The sequence below is a fragment of the Diplotaxodon limnothrissa genome, linkage group LG4 (assembly GCF_057381915.1).
Source record: "Diplotaxodon limnothrissa isolate DT_005_m linkage group LG4, D_limnothrissa_male_GT1.1, whole genome shotgun sequence".
NCBI lineage: Eukaryota > Metazoa > Chordata > Actinopteri > Cichliformes > Cichlidae > Diplotaxodon > Diplotaxodon limnothrissa.
This window is the reverse complement of record NC_140599.1, coordinates 12577083-12601375: the sequence shown is the minus strand read 5'-3', so window position 1 is coordinate 12601375 and position 24293 is coordinate 12577083. Positions and strand designations below refer to the sequence as shown.

Genomic DNA, 24293 nt, shown 5'->3' with positions numbered 1-24293 from the left:
GTGCATGCTCGGCCCATGAATAGAGCTGTTTTGTGAGCGGACACACGCACACGGTCCTCGTGATTTGAATGCTGAACCGGTCTCATATGTGTCTGAAAGCGAGAGAAAGTGATATTATTTTAATGCTTGGGTGGAAATCGAGTCGCTAGATATTAAAATAGAGGGCTTTTTAAAGAATTTAAGACAATTTTAAGAGTTTTGAGCTTGTACCAACACACACTGTTCACAATTAGACTTCTAGGGAATTCTGATGGGAAGCGGGAAAACAGGGGAAAATACCTAAACTAGACGGATAAAAGCAACAGGGTTCGAGCAGAGGAGACAACCAAGCTCTGCTCCCAGATTGCTGGTCATCCTGGAGGGCGTGGTTTGATGTGCGACGTCACTGATGGTTATATAGGCTGCAGCTGTGGCGGCGGTCTCGCGCTGCTGAGACAGGCAGAGCACCGAGGACCGGCGGCGCGCGCTCACAGACTCCCCCAAACAAAGAGAAGCACGCGAGGCTGCACAGCATCCCACCCTTTCAGCCGCGAGCTCACTTGCAGAACCGCTCCTCCTCCCCTCTCCTCCTCCTCGTTCTTCTCTCATCCCTCTCAGGACAGAACCGGTCCGAGGCTCGAGCGCACAGAAGCGACAATGACAACTAACGGAGCGACGAACGGAACCAGCGACATGCTGCAGATCCAGTTCGGTCTCATCAACTGCGGGAACAAATACCTGACGGCGGAGACCTTCGGCTTCAAAATCAACGCGTCCGCCACGTCCATGAAGAAGAAGCAGATCTGGACCCTGGAGCAGAGCGGCGATGACTCCAGCGGGAACGTGTTCTTCCTCAAGTCACACCTGGGCCGGTACATCGCCGCCGACAAGGACGGGAACGTCACCGGAGACAGCGAGACCCCGGGTCCGGAATGCCGGTTTGTCATCACCGCTCACGACGACGGCCGCTGGTCCCTGCAGTCCGAGCAGCACGGCCGCTACCTGGGCGGCACCGAGGACCGGATCATCTGCTTCGCCCAGACCGCCTCGGTGGCGGAGAAATGGAGCGTGCACATCGCCATGCACCCGCAGGTGAACATCTTCAGCGTGACGCGCAAGCGGTACGCGCACCTGAGCGACAAGGTGGACGAGATCGCCATCGACCGGGATGTCCCGTGGGGAGTGGACTCCATGATCACGCTCGTGTTCCGAGATCAGCGGTACCACCTCCAGACGTCCGACAACCGCTTCCTGAGGAACGACGGCGCGCTGGTCGCCACGACGGACAAGAGCACCGGCTACACGCTGGAGTTCCGCTCTGGTAAGGTGGCCTTCAGGGACTGCAGCGGCAGGTACCTCGCGCCCTCCGGGCCCTCCGGTACCATGAAGTCCGGCAAGAGCGCGCGCGTGGGCAAGGACGAGATGTTCGTGCTGGAGCAGAGCCACCCGCAGGTCGTGCTCACCGCAGCCAACGAGAGGAACGTCTCCACCCGGCAAGGTGGGTGTGGTGGTGGTCCGGTCCAGATCCTGTGTGTGTGTGTGTGTGTGTGTGTGTGTGTGTGTGAGAGAGAGAGAGAGAGAGAAGAGTGTCTGGTAGAGGAAGGGTTAACGTGATGGAATTTTGAGACTGCATCTCCCTCCTGCAGCGCGCTCACACACACACACACACACACACACACACACACACACACACACACACACACACACACACACACACACACACACACACACACACTCTGAATGATGGACACAGAGCATGGCCTAGACTTCTAGTCCCACACCAGAGGCCTGTGCGCACTTACACATGTTTAAACAATGTCTTTTGGGCCAAATCACCCTCTTTTCATAAAAAGTACTCCTCGTGTGCCATACCAAGCAAATACAGGGCCAGTGTTGTTGATACCAGTACCAATACTTTTAACCTATAATGGCAGCTTATGTAGGGGAGAGCAGTGTGTCATGATTTATGAGAGGAATCTCTAATTTGCAAATTCTGAGCACATTTCAATGACCACTGAATCACTGATTTTTACATTCCACTATAATTGGCACTAATGCAACAAAAACCCACCTTTCAGCTTTTCATGTACTCTGAATCTAGGTTTTTGTTTTTTGCATTTTTCATAGTGCATGTTTGGGGTAAATGATTTCCATTGATTCTATCACGCTTGTATCCATCTGATGTCAATACCAGCATTGGTATCGATATTTGGATCGATCAGCCCACCTCTACAAAACGCAGCACGAAATCACCACCACCACCACCCCTCCCCTCCCACCCCTCACTATTCCCAACCCCCTCAGGCTGGAGCGGATTAAAAGCACTGTTGTATCGTCTATGGTCAGTAAACTTTACAAACCACCACCATGTACACAGAGTTCTCAGCCTCTTACACACAGAGCACGGTGTGCACGCGTGCCTTCATTCAAATGTAAAACAGTCTTAAACTGGAAGGCTGACCGTGCCACCGAAGCAGAATGGCCCCACAATTAGAGAAAGGGGAGAAGATGACTGAAAACTTGGTAGGCAACTGCTACTTTTGTCTTTATACCAAAACAGCTTGCTTAATTTAGGTCGGGTGAGGTTCTGACTGATATGACCAGGAGCATTTAAAAATGCAACACTAGAGTCCTCACCATCTGTGCAGCAGAAAAAGCTCCACAGTCTCAGCTGTCCAGTGAATGTGGATGGAAAAGCTGAAACTGGAGCCTTTGTGTCTCATTAAGAGAGATGCACAGCAGCATCCACAGCTGATGTGATTATTAGCTTCGATAAGGCGGAATAGTTTTTGTTTTTCTTCAATCTCTACTCCCCCTTCCCTCCATTACTGTTTGAGTGAGAGCTCATGGTCTTCATGCATGTCTGATTTTCGGCTGCATGACTGGGCAAGGACACAAGCTTCTCCCTCCACCTTCTTCCTTCCTTCCTTTTTTCCTCACCCCTCCTTACTTTTTTCCCAGTCTCTGTCTCCTTTATTGTTCTAACCTTTGTTTTTAACACCTCTTCTATATTTCCCTCCTCCTGCCTTGCCACCCCCTCCCCTCCCCCACTCATACCAAGCCTTCAGGCTTGGCTGCTGTGTGTCTCCAGTCGTCATCGATGGCATGCCGCATGCTGAACAGTTGTCAGCCTTGATGTGTGCCTGAATATCTCTTTTCCCATCATTAATCCGAAACAAAAAAAAAAGTATGATGAACTCAGCAGAAATTTGAGATCAGAGCGAGAGTGTGTGAATCATTCTCTAAATATCACTGTGAGCCAGCGCAGTAATCTCTGAGTATTTGCATGAGGCCGCGAGGCTCTGAAAGTAATGAACGACTTATAACTGATGCTCTCTGAATCGCTCTGAATATCTGGCGTCTGCTGAGAAGACTGGTGGTTTAGTGGCTTTTTTGCTTTGTTTTTTAACTACAGCTTCTATTTTCATGAAGTGTGATCTGTCTATCCTTTCATTTTCCTCTCTCATCGTTGTCACACCCGGGCATGTTTGCTCTGTCTCCCTGCTTTGTTTACTTGTCACAGAGACATTCATCCTCGACTCACAAAGTAGGAGTTGCTACTTTATTTTTTTTTATTTTTGTCCAGCTTCAAGCTCAGTCCCAACCCACAAAATGGTGGTCCATTTTGAAGGTGGAGGTTGCGGTATTAAAAGGATGGGCCCCTGCAATGAGAGCACGAACTGCTCTTTAATAATCCACCACAAAAACAATCACACTGTGATCTGAATGGCTGGCTGCTCCACCACAGTTTATTATGGAAGGTGCAGTATCCTGCTTACATGCATGTGTTTAAGCAAATTTTGATACTAAGTGGCTTGTAATCGAGGAAACTGCAGTTTGTCATATCTATCTCTTTACGATTTGAGTGACACATGGAGTATTGGATGTAGCGTGGTGGATCTGCATTGATGGTTACCTTGTAGACAAACAAAAATGTACTTGCACGCGATGTTTCTCAGTGAGAAAAAGGTCAAACAGAGGTGTTGGGTTCAGAATGTCTCTTGCCTGCGACCAGAACTCGTCTACAAACCAGCGAGTGATGTCACAGGTGGTGTGAGTCACTTTTAAGTGCGTTGCTTTAACTTAACGGTGCAGGGAAAGGAGCACTGCTATCAGACTGCTTCTCGTGTCTTTAGATGCTTTATGCTGAAATATTGGAAATCATATCAGACATGTACCCATGATGCCTTGCTCATGGGTGACTCAACCCAAGTCGTCCCTTCTGACCGCTACAACTTATAACGAGCAGAAGATCCGAATCTTGAGAGGGGGGAAAACCACATTCAGCCCGCCAACAACGGGATCATTGTGATGCAGATTAAATGCCAAGTGGAATTAAACTGCCTCCAGATGTTTTTTCAAATCAACAGCTGCTTATAGTCCCCTCCACTCCATTCTAAAGCAGCTATTTGGCTGACAGACCCAAGTTGTGATGATGGTTAAAATCGGCTGGCTTTTTTTTTTGGGGGGGGGGGGGGGGTTGGCTCGGGCCAGCTCAGTCGGGTCACTCTGAAAGCTGGTTTTGTCCAGTCAAAACTGTTGATTTGGTGACTCGCGCTTAATTGCTGTTTGTCAAGTTCTCACGCTCAAAAGCAGTAAATCCAGTTTAGATATCCTTTCATTAGTCGGCCATGATTGAGTCATGAAATTCTCTTTTTTTCTTTTTATCTTTCTCATGCACCCCTACTTTAAGATAAAATTATGGTCTGCATTGTGTGTTTTCAGTTTTGGCTACTGCAGGTTAGTTTGCACAGAAACAGTGTTACAGTGGAGCTCGCTGGAGGAAAAAGATTCAGCTGCTCGTTTCAGGTTTAGCACATTTGATTTGTTGTGGTTACGTCATGGGAATCTGCATCCGCACACCTCAACGGTGCAGATGGTTAATATATTATGAATGCAGCTTCAGCTGATAGTATTAAGTCAGCTCATCCAAACACACCTACCAAAGACTCTGAGCTGAATGGGATTAGAAACGTTATCAGTGCTTTTGTTTGCACTTCTTCATGAGACCTCCGTTAATCTAAAATGTTGCAAATAACTCAAATGTTGCAAATGTTTTTACAAGAGAGGAGCTGACTCTTTACTCCCTTCTGTGATTTATTTTATTGTTACAGCCCAGCAGTGTTTTAATTAATCCAATATTTCATATTGGTTCACGTAAAGTCTGATGTCCGTCATTGTGTGACTTTAAACAAAACCCAAACGGTGCCACAGTTTTTGCTGTTCACTAATCTGAACTCACAGCATTTGTAATTGCTTTTTAAACTGACTCAGTGCTGCCGCTTGTTTCCGGCTCATAACATCCACTCTTCTCGTCTCTGGTCACGAATTCTCAGAGAGGCTGTTTAACGACCCGCATATGGACTCGGACGCAATTATCAGTCAGTTAGCCTGCAGCTCGGTGGCCCTTTAGTGGCCTGTTCTTCCTCTAAACTGTAGGGCAAGTGTGAGTGAAGACTGAGTGCTGGTTTGTCAGCTAAAACAATAAGAATCCGTCACATCCTGTTGGCGACCGGTGGTTGCTTTGTGACCACCGAGTGTTGACTGTTCTTTGTAAGCAACAATTCCCTGAGGGGCAAATGTGAGGTGACTCGGGGGGGTCTTTGGTTTTTGGTGACAAAGCTCCTGCTGTCTCCATAAAACCCAAAGGACTATGAAAACAACTAGATTCAACCAAACCTCCAACCCCCATTGTGAAACAGTTAGCTTACAGTACTGTGTACCATCTTAAGTCTCCCTTTATTTCTTTGTAATTTACTAGGAAAATGAGAAAGAAGTGCAGCAGCTTGTTGAAACATGCAATATCATATACTGTATGTGTATAGTTGTGTGTATATAATAGAGATGGCACGATACCACTTTTTTATGTCCGATACCGATATCATAAATTTGGATATCTGCCGATACCGATATGAATCCGATATAGTGTTTTTTAATCAACAAAACTGTTTTTTAAATATCTTGCTGCATTTTGTATAAGTTCATACTAAAGTTTAAAACAACAACTACACTAAAGCTATTCTGTTATACCTGTATGCAAAAAAAAATATTTCATAGTTCAGCAATACTGATCAATCTAATAAACTTAAACCTACACCATCCTCCCTATTCTGGTATTTTAAAGAGTACTTAGCATAAATATTAAGCAACCTAACTAATAGGGTTCCAACTCCCAGCAACAACAAAAATAAATAAATAAAAAATAGGGAACCACCCCTCACGCTCCACCTCATGATGCTTAATCGACGTAATCAACCTTAATTTGATGCAGTGTGAAAAAAAATGCACAGAAATCAATTATTTTTCAAGAAATATTAAATAGATTCAACATCTTTCTTCAACAAAATTGCACACTGCACAGATGGTACCTTCCCAAAGGAAAAAGTACTATAGCTTACAAGGGTATATATATTAGACTTAATAGTTACTATATACAGTAATGGACTTCTATTCCTTTTACATCAGATTAAAACTTTGGGTGTCAGATAATTATTTATTAAAAGCTAGACATTTTAAATGAGAATAAGAAAGAAAAGTATGTCTTTGTGCCCCCTTTTCCCTGTTAATGCCCTATCGGCCCCCCTGGCTAAACTTTGCTAGATCCGCCCCTGCACAGTTACCAGCGTCAGCTACATAGAAAAAGATCCTGGTGTAGAAAGTAATATTAAATACATTCTAACAACAGCTGATCAAGCTTAAACGTGCTGCTGTTGTTCAGCCGCTGGTTTCCTCTTTCTGGTGCAAAGTGGGCCAAAAGCAAACTAGAGACACGGACTCGCGACAGAAAAGCCGATCAGCTGATCGTTAAGCAGTTTCATGATTGAAGTAGCAGCAGGAGAGGCAGTCGCTTGTTAAGCTTAAGCAGGAATGCTTTACAAACATTTAGAGATGGACTTACACACTTGCTTTACTTCTCTCGGGATAACTTTGTCGGAGATGAAATGCCAGGTTGCTAGCGAAGCTCCAAATGCTATCCAGACCACCACAGGTCCCGCATGCCACAGCCGCTCTATCACGTGATGCATACTGCTCCGACGTGCTAACGTTCTGAGGTGAGTTACGGCGTGTTGCAAGTTTTGTGAGGTGCTTTCGTGATATTTAATGGATCGGATTACATTTTTTTATTTTTCTCCGATATCCGATCCAGTAATTTAGGTCAGTATCGGACCGATACCGATACGTAATATCGGATCGGTCCATCTCTAGTATATAATACTTTAAGTAATCTTCAGGAATAGTTCTCAGGGCTTCTTTAAGGGCATTCAGTTCTTCTTTGGGTTTCGGCTGCTGTTTCTTCTGTTCTTTGTCAAGATGATCCCAATAATGTTCAACAAGGTTGAGGTCTGGGGTGTGGAGGCCAATCCATGCCTCTCAGGTCCCGTGTCAGGCCTTTGCATTCTTTTTTCACCTTTATTTCTTAATGATGTAACTTTGGCATTTTTCAGATATTCAAGTAAACAAAATGTGAGCTAATGTTTTTTTTTTTCTCTTTTTTTTTTTTTTTGACGGGATGCTAGTAATAAATTTACTATTTAAAACTGGTTCTATACTAAGTTGTCCAGTATGTGCAGACACTATGCTGATTTATCTCTAGAGCTGGGAGTCGGTTTTTAAATCTCTTGAATGATTCGGTGAGTAGTAACAAAAAAACAACCCCATTCCTCTGAAAATGATCAATTGCAACTGATGCAACGAAAAACAGCCTGAAGATGACATATTTTAAGAAAATCCGGCTCCTTGGAAGCGAAATATCAGAAAATGAGGTGTGACTAAAGACACTTGCACAGTCTGGGGATCGAACAAACTGAGCTTTAAATGTAGCCAGCCTAAACATCTCTATTGCCTTACAAAGCTCACTCTTGTTAAATGGTTGCTTCTCCCTATAAAGTCATCTATACGGATTACAGATTCATCTGTGGTTGCTTTGCATTAATTTGACAGAATCCTCATCTCCTAATTCATAAATAATTTTTAAGTCTGCACATTAGTCAGGGTGAAACCAACCGTGCAATGTGTGGTAAACTCAGGAAGCAGAAACACTGGCTCCATGTTGTGTCTGGCCACGAGTCAGCCCTGACACCCTATCTGCCTCCTTCATCCCCACCCGCGAGCAGGAAATGAGACGTGAGAGGCGCAGCTCTGACCTTGGCTGGTGTGCGATAATCCCCGCGGGGTGAAGGGCGACTATTTGCTTTCTCTCACTGCAACAAGGTCGACCAGTAGGATAAAAAAGATGGGAAGCATTTAATTTATGCATCCTTGGTAATGCTCGCTGGCTGTGACTGAGTGGGCACGCTGGCGTTTTAATGTTTGCACGCCCTCTGCGTGTTTGTGTGCTGGGAGCGCGCCAGAGGATCGGCCTCGCGTCAGCTGCATACCCACGAGGGGGGGAACCTCTCCTCCTCGATGTCTGCGCTTTATTATAGGTTAGGGTTCAGCTGGTCTCCAGCGTGTCATCCTGCCGTGCTCTGGGTGTGTCTCCACATCGCCGTCCTTGAGTTCACAGCAACTGTACTTCAGTAGAGACGAGCTGAACACACAGTTTGAATCAATTTGCCCAAAGAGTTGGGGCATCCCCGGGCACGATACTCTCTCACATGCCTGACCTCCTTTTCTCTGCATGCATGTGTGTTGTTTTTGTTTTTTGAGTTGAAGCAGCAGTGTTTCAGTCAGTGTGGGCCGGCTGGTTACACTCTGTGTGTTTGGATCAGAACAAAAGCTGATGATCTGGCTCCCTGTTTGTGCCCCAGCTGGTCGCCTCCTCAGTCAGGGCCTGGTGAACAATAGGAGCCACACAAACACACAAAGTAGGCTTGATAGAATCGCGTGCGTTCACAGCAGGCCTCTGGTGCTGGCTCACTGAGGACAATCTGTGCCTGCCGCCATTAGGCTGAGTGCGATGGGTGGAGTGGATTGTTGTTTAAGTAGAGTGTGTGCATGAGGTTTGGGAGGAATCGGCATGTGTGGTTTGCTGGTGTGTGTACATGATTGCAGACCCTCTCTGTCCTCCTTCATAACCCTGTGAGCTTCAAGACTGATCAGTGTGGACAGATCTGGTTGTGTAGCGGCCTCACGGCTGAGGCTGCACGGCCTTCAGGGTGACTGTTTTGTCTGTCAGTCTGGTATTTGTATAGCAGTTTTTTTTGTTGTTGTTTTTTTTTTAAATGTCCTTGTGATAACTCAAGACAAGGCAGCTGAATGTGTGAAAGTGTCTGACACCATCTGCAAGGCTGACTGAAGTTTATTCAAATCAGATAGTCAGAGAATCATTTACTCAAATCAGCTCAGCATGCAAAACTGCGTCTTAGTTTCCGGGTTTATTTTCATATAGTGAAATTCATGTTTGTTTTTCCGCTGAAACTAACAGTTCCAAACTCACGCCAGACTTTAGCCGGTGCCGGTTTTCAGTGTCTGTGTGAAAATGCACATTAGACATGCACGTAAAAATCAGACGTCTTAGATTTGTACAAAAATGAAGTAAATGAAAAACATTGAACTGAGAATGAAAAACAGAAGCTAAAGTGAACCCTGCTGACCTTTTATTCAATATTTTAAACTGAGTTTAAAAGTGTGTGATGCTTGATATTACCCCAAGTCATCGGTCACTGAAATGAACGTATTCGAGCCTTGTGATGATTTGGTGTCAGCGGTTGTTTTATTTTAGACTGAAGTAGTTGTTTTGCTTGGGCAGAGCGCAACTGAATAAACTGTTTGTTTGAAAAATTCCCCAGTTTGGGAAGTATGCTTATCCTCTTGACTGATGACAGTCAGATAAGATGTGTGGTTACACAGCTATACGTTTTGAAGCTGTAATCTAATTTCACCGGTCGCCTCATAAGCAGAAAGAAAAAATCTCCCAAAATATTACCCCGCCAGCAGCAGCCTGAACTGCTGGTACAAGGCAGCATGGATCCACACTTTCATGTTATTTATGCCAAATTCTGTCTCTAACGTGAATGTTGCAGCAGAAACTGAGACTCCTCAGACAAGGCAGCATTTTCCAAGTCTCCTGTTGTCCAATTTTAATGATTTTGTGTGAGTTTTAGCATCAGTTCGATGGGTTTTCTTCTACTGTGGTCTTCTGCTGCTGTAGCTGAACTGCTCAAAGGTTTGATGTTTTACATTCAGAGATGCTCTTCTGCATGGCTTGGTTATAACGAGTGGTTGTTGGAATTACCATCTCCTCAGCATAAAACAGCTTGTCCATTCTTGTCTGGTATAAACAAGCTATTTTATCCAGAGAATCATTTTTCTTCTCAGACCATCCTCTATAAACCGATGGTTCTGTGGGAAAATCCCAACAGGCTAGCAGTTTCTGAAATACTTGGACCAACATCATGCTATGTATAAAAAGTAACTTGCATCACCTTTCTTCCACATTCTGATCCTCGCTTTGAACTTCAGCAGGTCGTCTTGAACAGATCTACCTGCTTAGATGTGTTGAGTTGCTGCTATGTGGCTGACTGTTGAGAGATTTGCAATAACAAGGAGTTGAACAAGTGGCCAGTGAGTGTGCAGTCTTTGAAAGCAGTTAAAGGATTTTCATGCAAGTTATTTTTCACCATATGAACATATCTAGCTCTTTTCACCAGAGCACTGATTTAAAAAGCCATGCCAGTTCATAATATGGAAACAGCCAGCAAAGAAAAATGATAGGACGACGTGCATACTAATGAATAGATATGGCCGCCACCAACACCTGTGCTCCATGTGTCATTGATGAGTGGCTCAGGTTTCCAGGTTTGGCTCTTGATTGGTTCTTTTGGAGGACGACGCGAGAAAACCACCAACTTTGCCTTTGAATAGATTTCTGTTCAGTGACTTTGAGTGCTGTGAGTCTCGTATGTAATTCATCACATTTGTATGAAGCTGAGGTTAGCACCAGGTTAGCTTGAAATGAACAGATGTAAGCAGCTAGCTTGGCTCTGTCCACAGTAACAAGTCCACCTACCACCTGCTCTTTAAAGCTCAGTAATTACCACACTGATTTGTTCGCCTCGCCCTGGTTGTCTGGTTTGACCCCAAACTTCCTGAGCTGGATATCAAACTGCTTGTTTTTCATAGAGCCGCCTCGACACTGTATCAAAACAGAGCCCATGCTACTGCTTTGAATGAACAGCTCACATTAACACAACCCAGATGACATAACTCACGCTTGACGGGCTTTTTCTTTGTGCTCTTATCATTTACAAGTCAAAATTTCAAAAGTAAAGACCTCATATTAAAATGAGGTTTTGAATGACTTTCATAAGAGTCTTTTGTAGTGTTTTTAAAATTAGCACATTTGCTATTTGCATTGTAAAGTAGTCTCTAATACCAGCCAAAAGCTTGTCATGGGTCAAAACCACCAGCAGATGGTTTGATCTAGAGCTGGGCGATATATCGAGTTTTTAAAAAATATCGATATATTTTTATACGAGATATAAGATGTGACAATATCCTTTATATCGATATAGTCTATGTTACGTTATAATTATACTTGCGGAGCCGCAAGTTTGCCTCTCTTTCGTCCACTTTCGTCTTTACGCAACGTTACTCGGCCTCGCCTCTCCTTCACTGAACACAACTCCCCCTCCTCCCCCATCGCTTCACCTGCAGGAAGCGACAAGATGGACACGGCAAATCCGTTAACGAGTTACTGCGCATCGCCCCGTGCGTGGGGCTGGACGGCGTCAACGTGTTAGCTAGCTAACCACGCTAACGAGCTAACCACGCTAACGCCATGCAGCCCAGAGGTGCTGCACGGACTAAAATCCTTTCATTTTCTCAAAAGTTGACAGCGCGCCTTATGTATGAATTCTGGTTGTGCTTGATGGCCGCGCACCGATTTTATGTGGAACACGGCGCTCAGCAATCTGTCAAAAAATGTTTTAGTACGACTTTGGTAAGCTACGGAGCTGCAGCGCTTGATGGATTGTCGGAGCATTACGGCTGAGCCTCGCGGAGTGATACGTACTGTGCTTCAACGTAATATTACCCTACTGTGTATAAGGACCATAAATGGCACCTGTTAAGAGACGTGGTTGCGAAGCGGATTTCAAACTCCAGGTTGTCAGTCACGCAGTACAAGTTGGGAACAGAGCAGCTGTGAAATCTGTCCTTGTTATAGTGCTCGTCTTTTAGTTTACATTTTGACTGCACATTTGTGAGCTTTTTGTTAGGCGATCGTGGCTCAAGAGTTGGGAGTTCACCTTGTAATCGGAAGGTTGCCGGTTCGAGCCCCGGCTTGGACAGTCTCGGTCGTTGTGTCCTTGGGCAAGACACTTCACCCGTTGCCTACTGGTGGTGGTCAGAGGGCCCGGTGGCGCCAGTGTCCGGCAGCCTCGCCTCTGTCAGTGCGCCCCAGGGTGGCTGTGGCTACAATGTAGCTTGCCATCACCAGTGTGTGAATGTGTGCGTGAATGGGTGGATGACTGGATATGTAAAGCGCTTTGGGGTCCTTAGGGACTAGTAAAGCGCTATATAAATACAGGCCATTTACCATTTACCATGCACAAAAACAACATTGTTTTCTTTTATTTATGGAGCATTATTATTTAATAAATGCTCATAATTTATTTTTGAGTAAATTTTATGTACATCTGCTCTATGTTAATAAAAGTGCCTGTGTGACATCTGGGACACAGCTTTGACTAAGAACTCTTTTTGTTCTTACTTTATGGCTTTAAAAAAAATATATCAAGATATATATCTTATATCGCCATCCAGCTAAAAAATATCGAGATATGAATTTTGGGTCATATCGCCCAGCCCTAGTTTGATCCACGCATAGCCACAGTCTACATACATGGGCTCTGCTTTGCTACTAGAGTTGCGTTGGCTGAGCAGGAAGCAGCGAGCATTAGAGGAGAGTTCAGAGACGTGTCCTATCTTGGAGGACACGGATCTTTTTTGCCAGTTTTCTTTCTCCTTGTCCTCTTCAAACCCTTCTAAATGAACATTCTTGTTTCCTCCGTACCCCCTCCTCTCCATGTGGTTCCCATTATGGTTATATTTTCCTTCTTAATCATCTGTGTGTGTGCACATGTGTGCATCTCTGCATTTTTCTGCAGAAACTCAATCCCGAGCGCCAGACACAGTCCGTGAGCAGTAACTGTTGAACACCTTTATGTAACGCTGGCTCTGTGTGAATACTGTTACTGAGTGCTGCTGGCAGAATAGTTACTGTTGGGGTAAAGGTTCCCCTCTTAATGTGTTCACAAACATGTGTTGTGCCACTTGTGCGGCTGTTTTTTTTGTTTTGTTTTTTCTTCGTCTTCTCCTGATTCGCCCTCTCACCTCTTGCTCTGCACACATTTACATAGCAGACAGGCTCTCTCTCTCTCTTTTGTGAGCCCTCTGGCTATAGGTCAGTGCACAGTATGATTTCATCATATACAATGGCGGGCTTTGTGCTGCTTAGATTGTATTTGTGCGTCTGGGTTTTCGCTCTTATAGTTGACTCATGTGTTTACCTCTTTGTTGCTCTTGAGTGCCTGACTAAGGTTGATTTGATTTTAATGAGGTCTGCTGATCTGTACAAACACACACATGCACTCACAGACTCACTGATTTTTGTAGTTTTTTTTTTTTGGACTACAGATATACAGCAGGGGAAGAAGGACGTGGAAATGACAATTATAACTGTGATGTATTTTAAATGTTCACAGAGCTAAAGCTTTTTTCTTTTTTTAAATTGGCCTACAAGTTTTGTCAAGGCTAGCTGCCATCGATTAAATAGCCAATCAAATTATTCAGATAGTTCCCATTGCTTTTGGTACACCTTAAGGGACACCATCACTCTCGTTTCGTATTCTTGGAATCTGCTATAGTAGCTTTGCATGATTCACAGTTCAAAATAATCCTTTTATCTTACACTGGGCCTTGTTGCAGTTTTCTTCTGATATCTGATTGGCTGCCCCTCATGAACAGGAGGTTTGAACTGCAGGTGGGTGGAGCTTCTGTGTGCCTGAGATGACCATATTAGGGATATGTTCTCACTGACATAATGCAGAGTGGGGGGGAAAAAATATCTCTGAAATACTAAATGCCTACAAAACCAACAACTTATACTTTAGTTGAGTAATGTTTTCATGCTAAAAATGGAAGCATGTTAATATTTTATCATTATTTGGGGATGTAGATGTAAGTATTTAGCATCAGAGCTGCTGTGCCTTCTCAGATTCCCGCAGAGACTGTTGTCACTGCTGGCTAGCAAACTCTGTGTGCTGTGACCGTCCACTGTGACGCCTGATCCTTTGAAGTGTAGTGGGGTCTGTCTAGACCAGGACAGATGTGAGTGGGTGGGTGTGGGTTTGTGTGCAGCTGTGTTAAATCCTTCACTAATCTAAGCAGACTGATGTTGTTCATTTGGTACGTCTGATCCTGACCAGCGGATGTGAACGTGTGGGCTGTGTATACCTCGGTGGGTATAAGGGTGCATGCAGCGCTGTCCGGACATATTGAATTATGTGGACAGGGCTGATGTCCTCATAATCCTTGCAAAGAAAAAGCTTTTGGAGAATGTTTGTATAGAAGTTTCAGAAGAAGTCCTTACTATACGGTTACCTGCCTCACGTGTGCGTGCGTGTGTGTTGAATGTTAATGATGAATCTTCTGTGGTTATTCATATCCCTCTCATATTCATCAGCCTGACAAGGTCTCCCCAACATTTTAACCCCACACAGGTATGGACCTGTCAGCCAATCAGGATGAAGAAAGTGACCAAGAGGTATTCCAGATGGAGATCTGCCGTGAAAACAGGAAGTGCGCATTCCGGACTGCCGCTGGGAAATACTGGACCCTGACGGCTAACGGCGGCCTGCAGTGCACGGCCTCCACTAAGTAAGAATCGCACACATCATCACAGCTACCCCTGCTTCAGTGAGGTCCGTTCATTGTCCGTGTGTGTGTCTGCTGACTGTGGAAAACTCAAACTGGTCCGTCATAGCTTCTGGTGTTTAGTCCTCACTCGTAATTTGACCTGTGTGTGGGAGGGATTGATGGCATGTCCATAGCTGTGGCATGCTGTGGGAGTTGAAGTGCATTTGTGTGCAGCCCTAACCTGTGGAGTCATTTGCTTTAATGTACAGTAGTTCAGTTCAACCAGAGAGCTAGCTATTAACCCCTGACCTTTGACCCTATGCTCTTGAGTCACTTCTCTGTGAGTCCCCAGACAGATCCAGGAGTGGGAGTCTGGTCATTTTACATGTCATGAGAGTTAAGAGAGTTTTACTTTTAAAGCCTCTTTCTTGAGGAAACTATGTGCGGTGATCAGGAGGAGCTGCAGATGTTTAGCATTAGCGTGTTTGCACGTGTGCAGGAATGATGCAGAGGACAGCAGTAAACTGATCAGCTCGGTCACAAGCATGCGCTATGAGGGAGCTCAGAAGCAGACCATTCTGTTTAAGATAAGACCGAGCAGATCCTCAACACTGAGGGGGGCCTGCAGGAACTTCACCAGATTACTCAATCACATTCTTGAGATTTCCCTCTGTTTACTTCTCGCAGATTAGACCACCAAAGTGCTTTTTTTTTTTTTTTTTTTTAAACCAGCTGTGGTCTGCTGAAAACATTTTGAGGATGTTTCTGAGCTTCAGAGAATCAAAATCAACTTAAAAAAAATCCTCTCCCAAGTGAAAGGATTTAGTAAGCTACTTGATTCCACTTAACCAAAGACTTCAAGCTTATCCCTCTACCCGGATCCTACCTATCTAATTACCCAAGAGTCACTTGCACTGCGATAAAGCTGCTGGGCGTCTCAGTCTGTGAAGATGTTTGTTTGTTGTTTTGTTTTTTTTAGCTGACAATCCTGCGAGTGCATTACTGCATATCTGACTGCTGTGTAAGGTTTTTTGGGTACTCCTTTAACTCTTTAATTTTCTCTCCGTCTCTGCAGATCAGCTAATTGCTACTTTGACATTGAGTGGCGTGGGAAGAGGCTGACGTTCCGGGCTGCTAATGGGAAATACGTCGCCGCCAAGAAAAACGGCCAGTTGGCGGCCACCATCGACAGTGCAGGTTAGTGCGACGTGTTGATACAGCCGTGCAAACAGACGCACGGGGGATAACCAATTTACACCTCTGCAGTGACGGGGAGAATTTCAGTGCAGTGGAAGTAATTTAATTGTGGCTCCAGTTGTGCACTTGAGTGGAGGGGTTCTGTTTTGTAAGCTGTTTAATGCTTTTTAACTCTGTTGCAGTCTTTTCGTTTGCGTTTTTTGCCAAGTTTTTACTCGATGTATTGAATTAATGGTGCTGATTGGAAACATCATGGGAAAATTCCTGAGCAAGCAAGAGTGTGTGTGTGACACTAAAAATAAATAAGGGCTGGCTTTTGTTACCTGTCAATGGAAAATTGTATTTAGTAGTCAGTATAATCTTTTAGTGATATAAGTTTGCATATGGTAGAATACTGCATGTAGTTATTTGTATTAGGAAATGTTTAACCATGTATGCTTAGAGGCATATAATCAATTGTGTAGTGACAGGATGTGTGATTTTCAGCAGGCTTGGTTCACCCCCACATCCTGGGAGCATGGGAAAGAGCTCGTACCTTGTTTTATTGTTTTACGGTAGGATTAACGTAGCTATGTCTGTTTTAGTTTAAGTGCTTCTTTACATTTAGATGAACTGCAGGACTTCCTCACTGTGTTATCCAGGGTGAGGGGGAGGGTCACCCTTCTCCTGACCAAGGATGTACCTTTTGTGCTTTATGACCCTTTGATCAGCAACACACACACACACACACACACACACACACACACACACACACATATATACACACACACACACACACACACACACACACACACACACACACACACACACACATTGGAACTATAAAATAAAGACCGGGGCAGTCTCTGGGCGCGAGTCCCTGAGCCCTCACTCTCGTGCGAGAGCTCAGAGCTGCCCTTGCTAAGCAACAAGTAAAACTGTCTGTGTTTCTCTTCTCTGAAGTCTTTACTGAAGAAGTGTTTTATAATATTTTCCCTAACATTACCAGTGTTGTGCAATGAGTGAAAAGCTTCCTGCTGACTAAAAACAAAAAACCTCTTTATATCTCTCACAGCCATGAATGTGCTGTTTATCAGCCACAACATGGAAAGTGAAACCATTGCCCAACACATTATATTGGCATTTTAGAAAATACAGGTTATGCTGACATTATGAAGGTTTTTTTTTTAATGTTACCTTCAAACACTGAATATTTTAAGCTCTTCTAGTACTTCAAAAACTGAGTTTATACAAGACTGAAAGTCAATATTTGGTAAGATCCCCTTTAGTCTCCAACACAGTCTGAACTCTCTTGCGCAGGTATAGAACAGTTCTCCAGGCTTCTTGAAGGACATTCAAAGCTCCTCTTTGGATGTTGACTGGCTTTTGCTCTGTTCTTTGTTAAGATGATCCCACACTGCTTCAGTGCTGTTGAGGTTTGGGTTCTGGGGAGGCCAATCCATGACTGACAGTGTAACATTGTGTTTTTTCTATCGAGATATGCAGATATGCTTTTATCCCATTGACAGCGTGTTGGGGATCACTGCAAAGCGCATTGACACAGATTTTCAGTCCAGTTCTTGTATAGTTTGGTGTACCTATTACAGCCTTTTCTCCCCGTTTGTCAGTAAGAATGACTTCTTGACAGTCACCTTTCTACTGAGACCATTTCTCGTGAGGCATCAGTGAACAGTAGATGGGTCAGGTGAAGTTCTGGATGCATCTCTCAGGTCGTGTGTCAGGCCTTTCACCTAAGAGCTCTATGCGGGGGAAGGAGAAAAAAAAGTGAAACAAATGTGTTCTTTTTGGGGGTTTTTTGCAATAGGCTGCTAGCAACAACGTGCCTAAAGGTGCAATTTAAAATTGCTTGTGTTGGGTGCCTTTTCTTCATTCTTGAATGATTCATAGTTCTAAACAAAAGATCTTCCCTGTGAAAATGGTCAGATATAAGAAGACAATGTTGAAATAACAGCTTCTCCTAACAGTCTTTTGTAGTTGTAGACAGATTTGATGTCAGTGCTAACCAGCTAGCTAACCGGCTAGCTAACAGCTGCAGATTTTCCTCATACACTGATGCCACATATTGTCAAGTAGTTTGGTTGATTTGTGTTACATTGATGTCCTTACATTGACATTACACTGAATTTTTATACATGTAACGCTTGGCCAGATAAGTTTTTATTAATAAGTGTTTATTAACTTTGGCTACAAGCACATGATGAAAGTCTTTGTGCTAACTGGCTGCATGTAACATTAGCATTTAATAGGCAGATCAACACTCTGCAAACACCTTTTTCCTCACATTAGTCGGTGGCACAGAGGTTCTAAAAAAGGAAATGCCAAGCTTTTGCACAGAATTTAGGCTGACAGAAACTACAAGTCAGCAAGCGGATCACAAGATGCTCCGCTTATAGATCAGGCGTTGGTCTCCAGCATTGGCGGATCAAAGCTGACGGGTTTTTGCTTTGTGCTGCAGTTTCTCTTTCAGGAGGCTTTGGCAGCTTGAGCACTCGCTGACACAGATTTCTGACATGAGTTGCATCACATACGTTATTTTTTAATGAGAACAAAGAGTCAGCATTTTTAATCATAAGCAGCATTCCAGCAAAACAAAGAAGCACAATGTGCTGATGTGAAGACTGCACATTGCTCTGACACATCTGTTGTCTCTTTCAGGTGAGTCTGAGGAGTTCATCATGAAGCTGATCAACCGCCCGATCATCGTGCTGCGCGGGGAGCACGGCTTCATCGGTTGCAGGAAGGTGACCGGGACGCTGGACTCCAACCGCTCCTCCTATGACTACTTTACTCTGGAGTTCAGAGATGGAGCGTACAGCCTGCAAGGTCTGTTTTTGACACAACTGGGTCCTGCAGAGGAGAAGTCATATTAATGCAAACTTTCATTTGTAGTAACCTTAAACAGTCAGCAAGCTGATGCTATAACGTCAGTTTGTGGAGAGACACGGACACGGGGGGTTTAATCATTTATTCTCCAAGAGATTTAGATTTTCACTATGGACTCACAAGGTGTCTGTGCCAAAAAAGGATTTCAATCTTTTGTTTCTTCCCCATGATTATCATTTTTAATCCTCACTTTTCCTCCTCCCCTGTGCCTCCTCTCCACTCTTCCTGCAGACTCTACAGGTAAATACTGGATGGTGGGGAACGAGCAGTCGGTGGTGAGCAGCAGCGACACGCCCGTCGACTTCCTCTTTGAGTTTTGCGACTACAACAAGCTGGCCATCTGCCACGCCGCTGACGGGAAATACCTGCGCGGCGACCATGCCGGCGTGCTGAAGGCCAACGCCGACGACCTTGAGACCGCCACACTGTGGGAGTACTGAGGGGGAAGCGGAGGGGGAAAACCCGCGGCGAACGGGGATGTGGTCGCCTGCCGCCGTGATGCCGGAGGAGGGAAACGAGAGCACGGCGGCGGCTCGACGACACCACCCGTCCACACATATATGGTGTCCTCACCCCCCCTCCCCTCCTCCCTCCCCTCTTGCTCCTCAGTATATCCTGTACTTATAACTTTATATGTTGATGAACTGCACAGAGAGAACAGGAAGGTTAGAAGAAGGAAAGAAGGAGACGCTCCTTTTTCCTTTCCTTTTTATCCTTCCTCTCTTTTTTCCAGCTCTGCTCTGCAGTGCCGACCTTTATCTGTTGCCATAGTTACCACAGGGCTGTGCACTTTTCTTCTGCTCCAATCTGGTTTGCTGCTCGACCCATCCCCACCCCCCCATCCTCCGCCACTCACTCCGTCCTTGCCTTACGATTGGGCTGTTTCTCCCCCCCAGAGCAGAGCAGAGCCACGTTTAAAGAGCCCCCTCCTCTCTGAGTGAACCCCCTCGTCTTTCCACTCGTCTCTATTGTTTGTGTGAGCGGCACACGGTGGCAGTATTTATGGTGTCTGAGCTGATCTGGTAGAGTCCTTTTTCTACTTGATCTGATCTCTGAAAACAGACTCAAACCTCATTGCTGTGTCCTGTCAGGTGGCTGTAAGATAGGAAGGAGGAGGTCTGTTTCTCTGATGGTTGGCTCTTGTAGAAACTGGTTTTCTCACCAGGCTGTTTTCTTTTTTTCTTAATTTCCTTTTCTCTCTCATGAGCGGGCCTCGTGCGCCTGTGATGACTGTGATACAACTGGAGTGGATCTGCTGATGATAAAGATGTTGAAGATGTTCTGATCGAAGGGTTCAGTCTCGCCCGTTTTTCATCTCAAGTGTAGGAAATGTCCAAACAGTTTCCCGTGTAGTTCCTCTAGCTGTTTCCTCATTGGTTTGGCAGGAAGTCTGATTTCCTAGACCAAACGATGGGAAGTAGGAAGTTGATCGCTAATACAATTGTCACAAGAATAGTGTAAAGAAACTAAGTGAAGCATTAAAAATGATGGGCCACGTGTGGTATGTGTAATGGAGGAGGAAAAAAGTCTGTGAAACACAGTTGGATTCATTTCTTTTTCCATGTCCGAGGCACAGACATTATCATGGGTAAGTGTACAGTAGGTAGTCCTAAAAAATAAAAACTGGAGTAAAATGATTTATAAACTCTTTGAAAGCTGCTTTTTCGATTCCCTCGACTTGGCGCACGCCTCAGCCTTTACATGTAGACCAAACCTTTGATACTGGAACCGACAAAAACTGGAACCTGGTGCTACTAACAACGTCCCGTCGAGCATCTCGCACACCGTCCGGGGACGGTTTTCCTACTGCCTGTCCACCTCTACACCCATTCCCCATTCCCTAAATCTGCTGCTTCTTTTCGGTCCGAGCAGCGCCATGACCGCATTTACAGCGACGTCTCCATTTCTGTTTGCGTTGGATTTTTTTTTTCTTATGTCTGAACTGTTGGTGAAAGTTCAGTAGAGACTTGTTTTAAAAGGAGGAAAGAAGTAGTTTGATTACAAGTGGTCTGTAATGCAGTCATGTAGCACGCTGCACCCACGGGTCGTCCCCCCCCACCTCTTCGATTCTCCACCCTTCAGCAGTCTGCATTCATACTAACAGAAGCAGAAAGTTTCTATCTGCTGCTTTTTTTTTTTTCTTTTTCTGTTTTTAACGATCCAGCAAAGATGATCTTGGCACGTGCACCCCCGCCCCCACCTGAATTATTGGGCTCTTCCACCCATCATCATCCAGCATTCCTCTGATCTGAAGGTCAGTATGGAAAACCAATCACTGCTTAGCCCACGTCCAACTTTCTGAAGGTTTTTATTTTTTTTTATTTTTTGGCATGAATGGTTGAGAATCTCGAGTGAATAAAAGGAGCAGTTGTCCTCGGAGAAACCAGCTTCTCCAAGGTAACCAAGACATGGGCTTAGACAAACGGATGTGGAAGGGTAAACATGTGGTAATGACTGTGCCTTACTCTTGAGTTTTCGGGCAGTAGACAAATTAGAAAAAAAGAGTCCACATCTTTGCTTTGTATAACTGGAACTTCCTTTTGTATTATTTTGTATAATTTTTCTTTGATATTTGTGAATTAATCTCTTTCTCTCTCTCTCTCGTGCCATTGGTTCACCTAAAATCCAACGACCAATAAAACTGGGATTTGGAACGCTATGTGGCTCAATGGTATTTTTTTCTCATTTCCTGGCAAGTTTCAGACAAAACCCTGGTGTCCTCAGTGACCTCCTCTCCAGAACTGTTTTTTGTTTTTTTGTTTTTTGAACTGCATGTAGTTTTAATAATAAAAAAAAAAGTGCACATCTGCTGCAGTAGTAGTGCTCAAAGCTCTGATTACATTGATCACGCAGCTCACCTAGATACTCGGTCAGTTATAGTTTCTGTGAAAAAGAAGCAGTCAGGTATGATCAAATGGAGGCTTTAAACTTTAGTCTGAGGGGTTTAATGTTAATATTGCATTACTGCTGTGGAATTGCAGACATTTTTAATATTTTCCTATATTTTCAAAAAGAAAATCTGCTTATGGAGCAACGTAAGCCTATAAAAATCAAAAACTCCAAAAGGCCTGAAAGACTACAAAAGAGTGCATGATGACAGAATTATTTCCATGGTTAAGAAAAACAATGTGAAAACCTCAAACTAGGAAAATACTATTGGATGCAAACCAGAGGTATCGCATCACAAAAAGGTAGGGGCAAGATTTAAGCGGTCTGATCAGTCCAGGAAAGACATTCATGGACAAATTAAGATTAAGAATTAAGATAAACTTCAAGAATGATGGGAAGAGAAAAGCCTGGAAAAGTACTCCTGATCTGAAGCGTGGTGGAGGTGTGGGCACTCAAAAATAACTGGGTCAGTTTTTTCATATTGTGGCTGCTGATTGGATCCGGATCTGAGAGCTACACTTTATGACGGATTCAGTCAGACGCCGCAAATGGATTGTATTAGAAGCAGCCTGCATGTTTCTGAAGCAGTGTCCTATCAAAGTGCTTCTTTAGGAAAACTGGGGATTTAAAAGCGCCAAGATCACAATGCAATAGCATTTATGTCACTTGCTGAAGGCTACCTTGAAGCTGCAAAGACCTACAAACAGCAGCACAAAATGGTTCCAGTAGAGACATGTCAAAGGGGGATCTTTACAGGTTCCAGACTTTAAAAATATTTACAAATATTTGATTCTTTTCATCTCAATTCAGTTATTTATATAGCATCAAATCACACCAACAATCAGATGATCAGCTATGAACAAGCACTTTGTGACTGTGGGAAGGAAAAACAGGGTGAAATCTCCAGCAGAACTCTGAGGGGAGGCTGTTCTTGCAATCTTAGTTTGCCTTTTACTTTTTTTTTTTTTAAGTATTTCAACATGTGAAATGTCAGGAAATAAGACTATGTTCGTGTCCATCTTGCACTTTGATGGTCTCATTTCACATGCTTTATTGTGAAGGTAAACTTGTGAAGGAGAAAACTATCCAAAAGCTTCACAAATTTTCTCTTTCTTCACTACTTTCTTCAACCGCAGAGGACGGATCAGGGCGATGAATGTGCCAGACTAGGGGGGCAGGGTTGTTAACACATATAAGGAGAAAGTCTGTGCATTTTACTCGACATTTAAAGCTTACTTTGAAGCCCAAGACTTTCTCAGGCTAAATTCTTCTTTTGTTCTTGCAAACTGATTTATTTATTGTATCCTCAAGAAGACGACATTTTCCAAGTTCAACCTGGATAATTCTGGAAACCGTGCAGATCCCAGGGGAACACCCAACATAGCAAGACAAACATACACCACCCTATCTAATCTGCCCCCCAACCTCCTCTCCTCCTCCTCCAGCTGCTGACTGATTCTTCTGAAAAAATGAGTCACTCAGAATATGACCCAGATCCCAGGAATGGGTGCAGCGGTTTGTGGGTGAAGTGTGAGGCTGCAGGCGGAGCTGGTTTGGCTCGCTCTCTCTGCCAGGAGGGGGAGAGAGAGGGAGGAGAGGTTGTGTGCGAAATGGCCGCTGTCTCCACCCACATCTTGTGCACCCCAGCAGTGTTACCATGGAAACACCAGCTGCTAGAAGCTTGGATAATGTGTGTGTGTGTGGCACTGTCAGGGCGTGAAGTGTCAAAAACCTTCATTGCATTACTGATGCTCAGGCCTGGTTAGGTTTAATTTGAGGGGGTGGGACTGCACTGAAGGGTGAGGAGCCTTTAGGGAACAGCACCAGGAGGAGGAGGTCCCCCTTTGATCAGAGAACAGCTCATTGAGCCACGCTCTACTGTGCGGACTCCTCCTCCAGCATCCATCCTGTGTGAACGTACACTCTCCTCCACCTTCGCTATCAGCTCTCTCCGCTCTAATCAAATCTACCTCCCACCATCACCATGTTTTTCCACTCTCAGGCAGTGGGTCAGTGGGTCAGCGTGTAATCTCTTTAGGGGATGTGAGTGAGCAACATGGGTCTGTGCAGGATGAATAGCAGGTTGACTCATTTTTACAAATCAGCCATCAAAGGCACGAATGACGCTTTCTGCATAGTTTCACATCAGCAGTGGGTTGGTGGTAAAGGTAGCTGTACTGAGGGGATACAGCTGCATAAGCACATGCTCATTAAAAACATACAGAGCCATTAAAGAGACACACAGACGATAACACACACAAACAAAGCCAGCGGAGGTGGAGCAGCAAAAACCATCAGGGGACCAAATGCTGCCAGACACCAGCGCTCCCTGAGGAGGAGAGCTCCAATATGCATGCACACACACACACACATGCACACACACGCCTGCAGTTCTATTTTTGTGAGGACCTCTGTTTATATGATGCATTTCCTTATCCTGATTCGGAGCGAGAAGACATCCCAGATTGCTCTCACTCTGCTCCGCAGAGGTTGTGCTGGTCACCATGTAACATGCAAACAATATGTATACAGCAGTGTGAGCA

The 24293-nt window shown here is 44.6% G+C and overlaps 1 protein-coding gene across 1 annotated transcript; it reads left to right on the top strand.

Annotated features, from left to right (window-relative positions):
* The first annotated feature begins 440 nt into the window (after positions 1 to 440).
* fscn1a (fascin actin-bundling protein 1a) lies at positions 441 to 20947 on the top strand. Its single transcript, XM_085352213.1, has 5 exons — positions 441 to 1477; positions 14646 to 14802; positions 15857 to 15978; positions 18634 to 18801; positions 19093 to 20947. Exons 1-5 carry the CDS (start codon positions 637 to 639, stop codon positions 19299 to 19301), a joined length of 1497 nt encoding a protein of 498 aa, XP_085208339.1. The 5' UTR covers positions 441 to 636; the 3' UTR covers positions 19302 to 20947.
* Positions 20948 to 24293: the final 3346 nt, after the last annotated feature.

Excerpts from the sequence above, each read along its gene's own strand:
- fscn1a (XM_085352213.1), top strand. The coding sequence starts at position 637 with ATGACAACTAACGGAGCGACGAACGGAACCAGCGACATGCTGCAGATC. Across the intron at positions 15,979-18,633 it reads GGCCACCATCGACAGTGCAG|GTGAGTCTGAGGAGTTCATC; the intron begins GTTAGTGCGACG and ends TGTCTCTTTCAG. Across the intron at positions 18,802-19,092 it reads TGGAGCGTACAGCCTGCAAG|ACTCTACAGGTAAATACTGG; the intron begins GTCTGTTTTTGA and ends CTCTTCCTGCAG.